At 39.3% G+C, this 15,779-nt stretch overlaps 1 protein-coding gene across 7 annotated transcripts in view; it reads right to left on the reverse strand.

The window, feature by feature from the left end:
* LOC121948553 (LIM and calponin homology domains-containing protein 1-like) overlaps positions 1-15,779 on the reverse strand; it is a 110,270-nt gene that overhangs the window by 57,063 nt on the left and 37,428 nt on the right. For all 7 annotated transcript variants that reach the window (XM_042493976.1, XM_042493973.1, XM_042493975.1 and 4 more), the window contains exons 2-3: positions 11,029-11,099; positions 6,417-6,486 (exon numbers count right to left, since the gene is read on the reverse strand). In XM_042493976.1, the coding sequence (XP_042349910.1) occupies positions 6,417-6,486; positions 11,029-11,099 (141 nt within the window). The remainder of the gene's footprint in view (positions 1-6,416; positions 6,487-11,028; positions 11,100-15,779) is intronic.

Genomic DNA, 15,779 nt, shown 5'->3' on the forward strand with positions numbered 1-15,779 from the left:
GTGTTCAGGTTTTAGTCTATGAATAGCAAAGAAATAATACGGCTAACTCAATAAGTAATGATCTTATTCAAAAATATCAAAGCCATTTCAAACAAGGGCTGCATTCAAAGCCAGACAGCAAAAGCTGAAACATAAATAGGATTTTTTTATGACAGACACTCTTCTAAAGGACAGAAGGTCTTTCCTTAACAATGCACATGTAATTACAGTCAGGGTAAAGAAAAATCAGTAATTTATTTCTAAACACATATAAATGTTAGAAAACTGTGTAGGACTGAATTGTGGCGTTAGACCGTTAAACTGTTATTTACCATTTCTGTGTACAGGAGCTTTTGGATGGGCCCAAAAGCCTGTTTGACAGAGCCATCTTTAACATAATCTCTCCCGTTCTATATAAAAACAAAGAATGAGCCACTGTGAAGCAACAGACTCTTGTTAGCAGCTAACTCAGCGGCACAAAGAACGCGAATCTCCTGAGCCGAGCAGCGAGCCGCCACGCAACTACAGACTCTTGTCAACAGCTTCACCGGTAGCACAGTAACAAACACACCCTGAGCCAAATGAGAGTCGAAGGCCGAGAGAGCCTCTGGATCAGCAGCTAATAGCAGCTATCGTTAGCGTCAAAGCTGACACTCAAAGCAGTGAACAGTAACTGCCAGCGTGCCGAGTAGCTGATTTGGGCTAAAACAACTTAAAGGCAGGTTAATAGCTGATATTCTGCTTGTGTTTAAATGATTGTGGCATTTAACAGACTTATTTATTCACAAATTTATCACAATGAAAGAGCTAAGAGGGCTTGTAAAACATAGCAAACTCACCCCTCACACACAGCGTGAACAGAACGACACATTAAACCATAAATACTGAGATCTAATGTCTAACCGTAGTTTAAACTCCTTCAGCAGACACACCCCCAGTCTCTCAGAGCAGAGAATACTGCTCGATTTTGAACCCTAATTTTACATACTTGGTGATTTTTTTTAATAATTCAAATTTGGTTTGGTGGCTACTAACATATTTTTCTTGGTAGAGTCTCATTAGAAATATATATTTTTTCTTTACCCAAAACTAGATAACTGTGTGGATAATATTTTGCAAAAAGGAAACAAAAAACTAAATATGTATGACCACATTTGCTATCATAATGCAGCTCTCAGCCCTTCCATACAACATGTTGTGCATTCTTCAACTATAGGCACTACAAAGAGAAACTTTTTCTCAGAGACGAGCCCGCAGGAGCTGTTTGATAAGAAACCACAGAGGACCATATATTTCTTAGAGTATTCATGAAAAAGTGAGCACTTGAGAAGTTGCAGCCAGAGGCTGGATGGGGATCTGGTGACGCTGACATCAAAAATCTCAGCAATCATGAAGCAACTTCAACTGTAACTCCAGCAGCTAAACAATTTTGTCCCACAGATTTTCCTCTGTTTCCCAGCTTGTGTTTCACACGGTCTGGATTTGAAATAACAAACACTGAAATAAACCGACAGCTGATTAAAAAGGCTCATTTAGTACCGACTTGCGTAATGACACACTGGGTAATTTACTGGGTGCTTGGAGTGTGTGCATGCGAGTGTGTCTGAAGAAGTGAGCATAACTTTGTGGTGATTTGCAGGTCACTGCCACAGGAAACTGGGCGTTTACCACAAAGAAGTGACTGACAGCTGAATGTGTTTGTAGAAGGATTAGGAGGTAGGAGAGTGACTGTGACACAAAGCCCTTGTCCACTCTGTTCCCCTTAAAAAGAAGTCATAATAAATTTGGGCAAAAGTTAGATCCGGTATGGAAACACTAATATTGTGATAAAATTAACAACTGATAAAATTAAGTAAAAAATACAGCAGAAGGTGCACAAAAGATGACAATTAGCAGCAGAAAAAAGTTTATTTATATGAATTAGCCGAGGGTAAATCCCAACTGTCTGAAAAGCCACTTTTACACAGAAATGTTGCTATAGGGTCGCAACAAAATCTCCCCTCTATATTGCTCCTGCATTTTTACACAGAACCAAACATTAGCAGCATCATTCTGCTCCTGTATGTGATTATACACCGCATCGAGGCGTCCCGCCATCAAAGGTGTGACATATAAAACATGTGCCAGCTACACTTTCTAAACACTAACAAAGGCATCACCATCATTTACTGTCTCTGTTGTATGACAGCTGATCTCATCGTCTGCTCGGAAGGTAATAAGCTCCGTAATCTCATTGTTTTCCCAATTTGCAGACATTTACCGCCACTGCTCCTTGAATTAGCCGTAATGCTAAAAGCTGCTTGTAAAATCTGCCTGGATGGGATATAAACATGTTGTCAAAACGTCAAACCCATGCCGCCCATGGGTACATACACAGACCTTGTTTCCGCACTGTTACTAGTTCGGCTCAGAGGTGAGACCTCTGTCCCTACTTTCTGCGCTCAGACGTTATATACAGAACGACGAGGCGGTATAACAGTGTGATATTCCCACCTTGAACAGGCAGTGTAAATGCGGCTTAAGTCACACTCTCCAACCTTCCAGTGTTATTGGCTGTGCATATCATGCTGATAAGGACTGTGTGTGTGTGTGTGTGTGCGTATGTGTGCATTGTACCTACATTGGTACAAGTGTGCGTGAGAAAAAAAGAGCTTGGGTTCCTTTGAACACAACCCTCACTGTAATCGATATCTGACCACCAAGATTAGACCACCAAGGTTTCTCAGGGAAGAGGATCAGTGCTCACACCCTGTTTTGGGGCCTTGACTGAATCCAGAGGAAAGCTGACCAGGATGAGGAAACAAGCTAGTTGGGTGTCAAGAAGATATATTCTTTTTTTTCCTCCCTGCCAAGGACAACACCCAAAAATAAGACAAGAGTAAGGTGAAGGAGAGGGCCCCACCATGCTGCACTGTGCACTGAAATACACTTGGCAACCAAATCACGGCGCAGAGGGAAACGAGCATCCACTCACTGAAGAGAGGCTTATGTTTGTGACGGTGTGAGATGTTAACACTGATGGCGTCCTCTGAGGGTGAGCTGTAGTGTTAGCTAGCTCAGGTGAGTCAGCACAGGAATCTTTGTCCGTGAGTAGATGCACACGGTGATTCGGTTAGCAGAAGCTGCTTAAACTATGCTACACTGCCTCTACAATCTCCAGAGGTGGACCTTTGTTTTGTCCATATCACAAGCTCTTAGAAAACATGCACAAATATGAACAAAATTAATGAAAAGTACGAACAGAAGTCTCCGTCTGCCTCCATCTCCAGATACAATTTTCAGCATAATTGAGCCCTTCACTAGCTCCGAGAAGCTCAATGACGTAAATACACGCTTCCCTCTGTGCAGTGATACAGTTGGCAGGTGTAGTTTAATAGAGACACGAAACTGCTCACAACGAGGTCTGTTGATTATCTTGAGTAACCAGGTCTGATTTTTGAAAAGAGATGTTGCCGATGAGTTTTTCAAATGTAATCTTTGGGCACCTTGAACACCTTAAGTGCAATCTAGTTCCATTTTATTGGAGACATCTCTACAGCCAATAACACTCTGCAACACTGGACACTCTAGATTGATATATAGCACTACAAGTAGGAGGAAAAATATGTATTTTTGATTTTGGGGTGTACTGTCCCCTTCAGTGTACTTATTGTTGAGAAGACATCTACAAATACATCCAGTACTGATATCACATAAATACATAGACATAATATTTGTGAAATATGCATTTCTATGCATTCTTACTAGAGTTCAACCAGTATATTGGCAAATGTAGTCAGCTGCAGTTTTAGCATCACCTGTGTGTTGGTCAATAGGTAACAAGAAACTGCATTGAAGAAATTATTATTATTATTATTATTATTTTTTATTATAATTATTTTAGAAACAGTGCTCCTCTTAACAGATGGGCTTGCCATGTTAATTTTTCAACCGCCAAAATGTCCTGCTCTGGACATGATATAGTCACTGTTCTTAAAAATAAATTATTAGGAGATCATTATCAATAACATTTGGTTACGTGATGTATTTATTTCAAAATGTGCGTTCAGCTGTTATGCTGTTCCACATATGAAACAAAGCAGTATTAAATAGGAGTGGTGAAAAAAATCAATACAGTACAGTATTGCAGACACCAATTCTTGATTTTTAAAAATAAATGTATTATATTGCAAATACAAATTTAAACTTTTATTAGCCTACTAGAATCAGAAATCACCTGCTTTTTCAGCCCACTGGATATATTTTACTGCTATAAGAATGACTGAAATGAGATAAACCATCTGAAAACTTTATATTACAAGATATAACATGTATTGACAAAGTTTTCCTTAGGGGACTTAATTTGCAGTTGAAAAAAAGGTAATACATTGCAATGTGTCTCAGTACTAGCAAATTACAAAACGTTTAATATTTTATCCTGACTAAAGTATCCAGATAATATTATGTGGTGGGGCCTCTGCAAAGGGCTTTAACACACACATGTGGTTTCATTTTTTTTTCCTTTTATCATGCTGTCAAGTAAAATCCCTTTTATATCTAAAATATAAGCAAAGAAAAAACATCTTTAGCATGACTGACGGGGCTTTGAAAAGCTCTCACTGCACCGTGTGAAGCTGAATTATCTTAAGATACTAATGACGCATACAATCCCTCAAATAAATATGAAAACTGAAAATCCCCAAAGCCAGAATTACAAGGGTTTACGTAACACTTCGAAGTGTTTGTGTTTTTTTTCTTTTACCATGTGCGTCACTGCTGCCCTAAACTTGACGTGTGGAAAACAACACATTTTAAACATGTGAATTACTACTATTCAACTTGCAGGGCGATCTCCGCTGCGTGTCTGTTTACACACTGTAAAACATGAGCATACCAGTCGACCCAGAGACGGCTGGGAACAGAGCACGCAACAACCAACCTGTTCAGACCAACAGCGAGTCGCACAGGCCAAACTGCCAAAGCACTGAGGTAGCTGCTCTAATTACAAAACAGCCGAACCTCCTCAGAGACTCATTTTCCCATTAGCCCCCAAACAGGAAGAGGAAGGGGGAGTAGCCTGTGTTTTATTACGATGGTCCTGATAACAGCAGACCCCTTGTTTATGTGTTTCTCACCTCTTTAATCACAGCCCAGAGGAGGAAAAAATCCCTCCAAAGCCTCAGAGAGACAGAATTATGAAACTTCCAAAGTACACAGACTCATATTGTTTAGACTGGAATAAAACCAGCAGGTGTGATTTTTCTCTTACTTTTTATATGTTGTTCTCAAACTAACACTGTAAACATGTTTTTCTTCAGTGGATGATATATCTGCCCCTTTGGGCTAATTAGTAATGGTCATGCAATGTTTTTCATCCTGGAACTACTCTGCCTCTCCTTGGGCTAAAAGAGGCAGCTGTTCTCATGGTACCATTAGTTATTGCACTTAAACAGGATTCCTGCAGGTTAAGGTAAAGTAGCTTTAAGACTTGTAAAGACTTTTTTAATGTTAATGAAAATTAAGACCAATTTCCTAATAACAAAAATTGAAGAAGGAGAATTTTATTTTGCCCAAATGTTTATTGCGACATAACCTTCAAAAATTTTATCCAGACAGTGTGAGCAGAGGAGCTCTTGGGTTTAAAGCTCTAACAGGATGATCAATTGTTATTCTAGCAGTGACTGTGTGGTGGAGAAAAAGGCTTGTAAAGAATGTGGCTGTGTAATTATCTGCCACTTGTGAAAAGCCAGAGAGGGCTCATTGGCAGCCATTAGCGACACCATGAGATAAGAAAGCCCATTTCAGCCAAACTCAGACTTCCTGGTCTGCTCTGTCATCCAAATAATACCCAGCTCCCCTTACACTTGCACACCATCGTCATGTTTTAAATCGTTTTGAGTGTGTTCCTACAGACTCCTGACACATTTTTTTTCTTTAATCACACTAATGTGGCCTGCAGTTGATGATAAATGATAATGCCAAATTTTCACCATGGGAGATGGCATGAACAACAAATATTTGTCTTTAAAAACAAGCTGAAAAGTGATCTTTTTAAAAAAAAGAAATCTCAGTATGTGGCCAGGTAACCTTTAGGTCACCTTTGTGCTTTGGAAAGCTGCACAGGTACTAAAGCAATAAAAGTTACAAGGCTGCCATACACTACATCTCCTATGACACCCCTAAGCCATGTCATGCATAAAGCTTTTTGGACTTATTCAAGTATTCCGGCAAGTTTTTAAAATTAGACAGCACTGAGAAAGACCGTCTAAAACAGCCCTGGAGAGGCAAACAGATGCTGATAAAAAGTAAAAGGGGAGGAGGAGACGCAGACATAAAGCAATGTGACAAGCAAGGAAAAGCAAGAGATAGCATGGGGAAAAAACAATCCAAGAGGATTTAGAGACTGTCTTTAGTTTTGGTGGGGATGCTGTCAGGTTGAGTAAAGGTTAAAGACTTACCAGGCCAGCTATAGGTGTTGGAAGTCTGTTGATTTTCTTCACCAGACCGGGTTTAATGGAGCTCAGCAACCTAAGAAAAGACACACAGGGAGGAGTACATTACAAGCTGAATACGAATACAAAAAGCAGAGTCATACCTTTAAAAGTTATCTCAATGACAGGTTGAGATGAATATTTAAAATCTAAACCAAGCTGAGGCACAGTGAAATAACTGGAGGCAAAAGAGCTAAAGAGTGTGTCAATCTCAGTGTGTCTCTTCGGAGAAAAGAGGGGGAACAAAAAGGGAGTAAGAAACATTTTTGAGGGTCCCACAGTGGCGTCTGGAAGGTTTATTATTACACCGATCCTAAATCAGAGAGGTGAATCTGTGCTTCTCCTTCCACCCACTGAGAGCTGTTAAATAGTTTCAGTACACCTCATATCACTACACGTGTGGAGAGGTTTGTTCCTCTGCTGTCATCGCACACACACAAGAAGGAAAACATATTTTTCAGGGATGTATGCTTCTGGATTTTTTTTCGAATATCCGATATGCCGATATATAATAACTCATTTAGCTGATAACCGTTATCAATATATCCACTTTTCCCCACCTAATTTTTGTGATCAAGTCTCTTCTGCAATGGAATTAACATCATATTATGCAGACTCTTATCATGATGGGCCACCAGCAGGTGGAGACATGAAATACAATGCTTTTCACTGAGGGCTGATACCAATTATTAGTAGATAATGAGACTGTGAACTGATATTTGGAAATTATATGCATTTACAATAAAAATGAAAATCTTTTTTGTTAATATTTGAAATATAATAAACTCCAACACGAAACTCTGTTTAAATGCCTTCGGCAAATGTTTAATCCAAACTCAGACTTTCAGCAGCATATACAGCAAGTTCCCTGCAACATTTTTGCATAAGGTCAAGTGAAAATTTAAAGAAAAATGAATAAATAAAAATAGCTCCCTGAGGTTTTACAAAGTAAAAGTTCCCCCCCGCTAACACTTTCTCTGCACTTTTTTAAATTAATTTTATCAGCAATCAGTAAAATAAAACGCCAATACAGATAACTGGCAAAATGCAAAATAATGACCCCAATAATCGGTGTATGTAATATTCATTCATTGCACCAAAAAAAATCCAAACAAACAAAACTTAAAACTTAGGGTTGATGTTTTGTTCATCTCCAATTTTTCAATCAAACAAAAGTTTGCATTGTTGTCAAAAATCAGCATGTTGGCCGATTCCAATATTTCATTTTAAAGCCAATATCTGCAAATACCGAAAACGTGTTGATATTATCGTGCATCCCTAATGTTTTATAGAAAATGACAGTAAATTCTTGCAACCGGCAAAGCTTGTCAGTCATGAACAACAGTTTCAGAGTTGCCCTCTCTCCCGCTCTTCCACTTTGTCTCCAGTTTCATCTTTTGTGTGTGTTTTCATCGGGGGAAGCGCTGTAATGACTGTTCCCTCTAAAAGACAAACCCACCCTTGGATACTCTTCCAGTGTCAGATATCAGCGGTCCTGTGATGTTGACGGCATTCCAGCAGGTATTTGGCGATGAACTGCTGTAATTTACCTTTCTGGTGAACTCCAGCTTTCCTCGGTCTGCCTCATCTACTTCAGCTTCAGTTAGAGACTTCCTGCTGTACTGTATGTTTCCCAGAATAACTTTCAATAACCTTAAGAGAGGAGTGTTCTCAGTGCTACATACAATATGTGTAGGTGGGGAGAGTGGGCAATGGAAACAGTGAAGACAATATTTCCACTCTTGAAAGACTGCCTGGGATGAGAATAATGTTGCAGTCTGCTTTTTAAAATTTATTTTTATTTTCCTCCACCAATTTTCTTCTTCAAAGATGGATTTCTCCCAGTGTGATTGTTATGCATCAGTACAGATGATTTTGTTTTCGAATGTTTGGGGGGAGGGGAGTACGAACAATCCCATTGCCTCTGTCATAAAAATAATTGATGAAATCAGATTTATTTGCAAGATTTCTGCAGGAATATGCGGCTCTTGTGTGTCCACCCACGACTATCGCAGGGTTCATGTAGGGTCGGGTCTGATTTTTGGGGTCTGATCAGAGCTCAAGAGTGAGAGTGCTTTCCTTCATTTTTAAAAAAGCAGACACAATCAAAACAAACACAGTAGAAGCAACATAAATACATCATCTAATGATTATGCACAGGGACAAACACACTTCCTGACGCCTTGTGCATCAGGAAAAAGAGGAAGAGGTTGGAGGGTGTTTCACTTGTGGAATTAGTGAGAGCCGTACACAGGAAGTCCAACATGCTCGCTCCTCTTCTGCTCTGATACCATTTAAGTGCATTAACTGAGGTCAATGAATGTTTTCCCTCAATATTTGGGAGACTGTTCAAATGACTGAGTAACTGCTGAAGTATGTCAATAAACACTTTAAGGGATCCAAGTGGAGTTTTCTCATGAACAAACAGAATTTCTGCTTGTATGGTAAAAAACAACACAAAGTTTAAAATAAGTCTGTTTAAAAAAAATAAAAATTAGGATTTGGTGGACAGTTTAGTTGTGAGCCACAGGAACAAGTGACTAAGTTATTTCTCAAAGAATTTCATCACAGTGCAAAATATACATTTCTGACTATTCTTGCTTTTTTTTCACAAACTGCTTTTAGCAGAGTTAAAGAAAGTCGTGCACATGTATCTCAGAAAGCTCTGATCAGAAAGCTGGTTTGGCAGTCTGGGGCGGCTTTTTGTGACTGTTTTCAATGACAGTGAAGAGTTTTGCTGGCTGCATTGGCATAACTGAGCGCCTCATGTTTTTTTTCTCTCTATGCGCCTTGTGTTTTTACAGAAGTGGTTAAAAAAACCAACTCAAAGTGGAAAAGTGTCAAACTTCATCAGCGTTTTTTCGTGTTGTCTAATCACATGGATTTCAAGTTGGTCATTTGGCAGTGACATTGACAACGGTAGCGTATATGGTTTGTTTAAAGCTAACGTTCGCTGACTTTAATTGTCGCCCTACTAGGCAAGCTGCAAGACATATTGGAACAAACTGTAGCCTTTAACTATGATTTACAGCAAAAATGTCAAACTGTCCCTGACTCATCCTAAAATAAGCCCTGACCCCCATCCCACCAAAGCTCCTGGACCAGCTGGTGGTATTCTCTGTGATTTCTCCTCTTTCTGAGGGTTTCATACATCCACACGGCTTTCTGTTTCTCTGTGCCTGTGCCCAGTCCAAAAGTGCAGTCCACCAATCCATTTTTTAATGCAGATTTTAAAGTACAGATCTGTAAGTTTAGTTCATCGCAAAATAGTGGTTAAGTTAAGATCAGGTGATTCGATTAAGGTCTGGCAACATTTAAAGGAAGGCAGTGGGGTGCTCATTGCATTTTGCACATTGCAAGGCGGTCTAATCGTGGCCTAATGGTCTAGCAAGCAGGTACGTTCATCTTGAGGCAGATCCAAATGCACAGAAAACAATTCTCAACATGTAATTTAAAAAAAAAAAAAGTGAACAGAAGCATTATTAGCCTCTTAGTGGGTAATTACAGTTGGTCATAGGGCTACCACAAAACATGTTTTCATCAAATTTTTATGAATAATTAAAAAAAAGAAAAGACATTCTATAAAAATGTTGAGAATGGTTAAAAATATTCATAAAAACAGAGTCCTCGGTGATGCCTTCAAATGTCCTGCTAGTGTTGGTGATTATAGCAAAGATGGCCCTGACATAAACTTCAATGACTTTTTAAATTCTACTAATATTATTTCCTGATTCTGTCAATCATATATGTCAGACATATTTTGGCCTACTTTCTGCAGCATGAAATACTATCTTTAGATGTTCCATGATATTCCAGAAATTCCAAACCCAGTGGGGACACTGTTAAATTGGATGTGATGTCTGTATTCAAAATAAAGATGGTTCAAACATCGCGTTTGTGTAACCGAACTTGGCAGCAAAGAATGCAGAAGAAGTGTCCGTGTGTATTTTCAGCCTTTTAGCAGCTCGACTCATTATAGGTGGGCAGACAAGAGTTCACTGTGTTGCACTGGAGGACAATTTAACAGGACAGCGGTCTCTCTGATCGCTGGACCGCAGTGTTGTGACAAACTGGTGCACTTATGAAACAAAAAGATGATGTTCTTCCTAATGATTCTGAATTATGTGAAGTTATCCAGTCTAAGCTGACATGTTCTTTGTATTTTAACATCTTGTAAACTGTCGGGACATTTTAATTATAAAAGAAACAGATGCTGAGGAAGCTGAGCACAAAATTCTAGAAATTATAAAACTATAAATTTGAAAAAAGAACAATGCAATGCTATTTTTGAACATTTTGTTCGTGACCCTTGCACTCATACTCTCAGGACTGGAGCTTTTTTTAACTGTTGCACCCATTAGAAGTCACCATGGACACAATATCATCTCAATGCCTCAAGTAAAATAGAAATAAATAAATAGAACCCATATTTCACAGTCACTTAGACAACAGGAAGATAGCATCTTTTTTTAGGGAAAAAATGACAGCAACAAAGATAAAAGCCTCAAAGCCAAGCGTCATTTCGCAATCTAATTACCAAAGACAGTCAGATAAAAATGAAAATATAGTCAGAACTTACTCGCATAGCAGTATCCCGTTCTCCAAACCTCCTCTAAAGTCCTTGTCACCAAAGCATCTTCCTGTTACAGCCTACAGAGAGAACAAAGGGAGTGAGTTAGCAAAATACAAAAAGAACGGAGCTCAAGAACAAAAAAAACAGAACGTCAACAATCAACTCAGTCTCTGAATCTGAAGTCGAGTTACTTGGAAACAAAGGAACAAGCAGCACAACCTTTATCAGCACTCCTTTCACGTCTTCACGGTAAATCCTGCAAATGGTATGGAGAGGTGCACAAAGAGCTGCCGGCCGTATATCAAGTCACTCTCTAGTTAACAGCACCAAACACTAACAAGCTTGACATAAGCCGCAATCATCCCCACCAAACGGCTCTGGCAGGCTAATATGTTGTGACAGGGGATTTATTGGGTAATAGTTACTCCGACCCTCTGAGGAGGAGAAGCTGCCTGTTTGCATGGATTTGCATGACAACAGATCATCATCAGGCATGTGTGGGTGTTCCAGACAAATATTGCAACACATTTAAATGCTGGTTATTTGTTGCAAGACATTTAAGTGCACAAAACCCCCTGGCAGCAAACCTGTTCAAAATATGTGTACGGTACAGTTGCAGCAGAGTTTACGAAACAAACTGAACCCTGATTGCTATTTTCAACCAGCAGCTTTAGTTTTGACCTTTCATCTTTATTTAGATTGAACTAAATAAGTACACTGACTGACATGCATTTATATTTATTTATTTACCTGTTTTTAGTCACCATTGCCTCCTGTGTTTGCATCTGTTTTTACTATGTTTTAATCTATCACTGTTTTAATGTACTTATGTCATATGTTGCTGCTATGACAATACAATGTCCCTTCAGGGGCTAATAAAGTTTTCTTTATTTCCTTCTCTCCTTCAAGTAATAAAGTTTTCTTTCTTTCTTTCTTTCTTCATTTCTAGCAAGACAGTTTTCTTTCTTTCTTTCAAGTAATAGTTTTCGCTTTCTTTCTTTGTAGTAATATTTTTTTCTTTTGTCTCTAGTTTTCTTTTGTCTCTCTATAGTTTTCTGTCTTTCTAGTAGTTAAGTTTTCTCTTACTTTTTTCTAGTAATGAATTTGTCTCTTTTTTCTTTCTTTGGAGTAATAAAGTTTTCTTTTTTCATTCTGTCTTTCTTTCTTTCTGTATTCCCACCGATGCAAGTGAACAGGACATGCCATTAATGCATTTGAAGTCCTACACAAACACAAAAACATCTCAAGTGCAAATATAAACAGCAGCAGTGAAATTATTGTCTGATGCTACAGAATACTGGCTAATGTGGGACTTTTAGGATCATGCCTACTTAACATCCATTTATTGTCACAAACTCTGGAAAGGATTTGGCCATTAAAAAAAAGGGGGTGACCCCTCTGGACTGCTGGTTTGGAAGCCAAAACAATTACAAGATTAAATTTCCTGAGAGTTTCTTTTACATTTATTTGTACAGCTGTGGAAAAAAAAAGCGTGGAGATGTAGAGTGTCTGTGTCGCCTGTGTGTTTCGTTTTTGTCAGCTTCTTGGCTCGTCGGGGAGCCTGGACCTGCTACAAAAGAAGAGGACTGCTGTGTGTCAGTGAGTAGGCCGACAGTAGGCCTCATTTCTGCTGCTGGGGGGGTGAGGGGGTGGGGAGAACAGTGAGGCGCCGAGTTCGGTGCTCAGGACTTAGAAAGCGAGGCAGATAGAGATAGACAAACAGACAGAAGAAAGTGGCACAGATTTGCCTTGTATGCTGACATTTAGCTATTCACGGCCACTGCTCCCTACTGCGCCAGCACTTGTGTGAACGGTGCATTGTGTGCCTGCTGTTGACAGCACAAAGGTGGTGAGTGAGGCCGGAGCGTGAGGTCTAAAAGTCTCTCTCACAGTACACACACATGGTCCACAAAACCAATATTCTTTGAGTACAGTTCATGGAGCTGCTATGCAGGGAGACATCAAATTATTTGTTGGTTTAAACATCAACAGGGAGAACTAACTGAGTGGCAAACTTCAATAGCAAAGAGGAGACCACTAAACGCAAAGCCAACCAGTACAGAATCTCGAGCATAGTTTATGCTCAGTGTGGGGTCTCTGGTTTGTGCACCAGAAAAGACGTAATCACCCTTTTGCATCTATTGCAAAGGCTCTGGAAGTTTTTGCTGTGCTTGGTCCTGCCCACAATGTAAATTTGTCCCTGTGATATTGAAAAACAGTATTGTATATTGATATTTTACACAGTATAGTATCAATGTAAGAAATCTTAATATCGTGACAACACTACTTTGACAAATGCAAGGTTTGGTGGTTCATCTGTGTTTAGTACTGCACTGTGCTGTTATTGATTGCACCATATTCTCAGAGTGCAGAGTGTAATGTTGTCACAGACGGAGCAGCAGAAAACCAGGCGCAGTGAGAGTGAATCCTAGCCATTTATTGTGCTGGGTCCAAGAGATTGTATTTACTCTCTCTGCGCTCTGCTTCTCCTCTCATCCATTGATCAGAACAGCTCTGACTGCATCAATTATCCATGCCATGACTAAAACTGCTGCTGAGGAAACAAAATAACTTGTTGAGTTTTGCCTGCACCACAATCATGGACCCAAAATGTTTGCAAACATCATCCACCATCCTGCATATGCAGCATCTACGGCCTGTGCCACGGTGTCTTGCGTGAGTGTAAGCAAAGCTAAAGCTCACCACTCAATGTTACATCTAGTTTGTTTAAACTGAAGAAAAAAATGAATTTTTATGACAATTTGTGGTTTTACAGGGGGGCTGTTTCTACTGCATGTAATGTACACAATATTAATCATTCCCATCTAGCTTTAGGCAAATCGGTAGAAATTTTGTGTATATTCCAAATTTTCAAACCATTATGTGACACATCTACAGACTGGAAGAGTTGGTGTAACCTTAACAGACTAATGTTGCCAGACTGCATTTTCTCGGTTAACAGCTAGAGCAATAAGATGCTAATTATCCTCCTCCTCCTCCTCCTCTCTAACCTCTTGCCATTTCCACTGGGCTTACTTGGCCAGAAAAAACTTCTTTGGCTCTGCCTGCTGAGATTTAACTTCATCAATGAGAATTCTTTCTCCAGATCTGCCACTGAGAAAAGTGATAACAGCAGATTGTAGATTCCAGTACTAGTTCATATTTCTGTCTTTTCTGTATTGAAATTGACATTTTAAGATTTTATGTCACACAGTAACATTCTGTGGTCTTTTTACTGCAAATAGATAGCAATGCAAGAGTTGTCACATTGCAGAATTAGCTTTTCCTGGTTTTGTTCATAGTCTGATCTCACTCAAGATTCTCTGGCCTAGATACTTTTATATCTGCTGCTTTAAAAAAATCTGCAGCTGAGTAGGTGACCTTGATTTAGGAGCTCCTCAATAAATGTGTCATAGGAATGTTAGTACTCCACTTACTTAAGATGGCTGAACTTTTAGCTGCTTTAACATGTCACGTCCACAGTCCTTTAGTAAATAAAGTCAGGGTTTGGTTTCTTGCTTAAACATGAAACTGGTTGCTGCAGGGATCGAACCTGTGTGCTTTGACTAACAGCTCTAATATCTAGGTCAGCTCTTCACTAACCTTGTCAATGAGTATGAGTGCATGGGGGAGATTACAGTGAGATTACAGTGTCACCACCTTTACAAAGATTCAACTACAGTTTGAGGAAAGAGTGCAGCCAACAGCAGTAAAAATGACACTAAACTATTAAGGAGAAAAACTTGTGGAAAATGTACTAATGCAGATAAATTAGGCTACAGGTGGTATCGTACAAGTTCCCAATTGGAAACACAGAAAGTGCTTACACTCATAATTTCATGATAGAAATAAAAGATGTGAAACATAAAAATCTGTGTATGTATTTGAACCTTTTTTTTACATATTCAATAAATCCTAAAAATAATTTAATTAGCCTCTGGTGGGCTCAAATCTCCTGGTGGAAACCAGCGTCTTAAAGGTCGGGTCAATTAATATTCCGTCCTTTGGGGTTCACGCACATTAACATAAATTACATATTACTCTTCTGAAAATGGCAGGGACTCCGTTTTTCTCATTATCTTGCAGCTCAGTTTGGCAGCGACCGCAGAGCTGCTAAGAACGTTGATTCATGTACATCTGTTGCTCCCATAAGTGTCATCCTGAGCCGACTGACCAGAGGGAACACTTAGTTTGAAGGCAACACACACCAGAGCAACATATAATACAGACTCCACACGTTTTGGTATTAGCAAATGCAGTTTGAACAGGTAACACACAGGCCCTGGCAAAACTAGACTGTACTAAAATACATTTTCAGACCCTCCAACACTTACTGTTACCTTGTCACTGGGAGGCTGATTGACTCAAGGGCTTTACATCTCGGTAGAAACCATTACTTCCCTGATTATTAAAACACCTCCTGAGTTACAGCAGGAAGCTCCAGCTCCAGAAACACTGCTATTAAAGTTGAGGTGTTATATTCCTTTCAAAATGCAAAGAAATGTTGTTTATTCAAGGTTAAGGGCATAGTGTAAAGATTACACCACAAAATGAAGTGGCCATTTAACACTACATCAAAAAACCCATCGGCATCAAATTCAGAAAAGGAAGTAATAAAATACCTACAGAAGACCACCCAGAATAATGTAGAGCAATCATGTGATCACCAAAACCAAATCTTATTTGAACATGAGGATAAAACAGTCTAATACAAAAGTGATGCTGTTAGTTTATTTAAAGTCCGGCAGGCGGCCGGA

This window comes from Plectropomus leopardus, chromosome 9 (genome assembly GCF_008729295.1).
Source record: "Plectropomus leopardus isolate mb chromosome 9, YSFRI_Pleo_2.0, whole genome shotgun sequence".
In the NCBI taxonomy this organism is placed as follows: Eukaryota; Metazoa; Chordata; class Actinopteri; order Perciformes; family Serranidae; genus Plectropomus; species Plectropomus leopardus.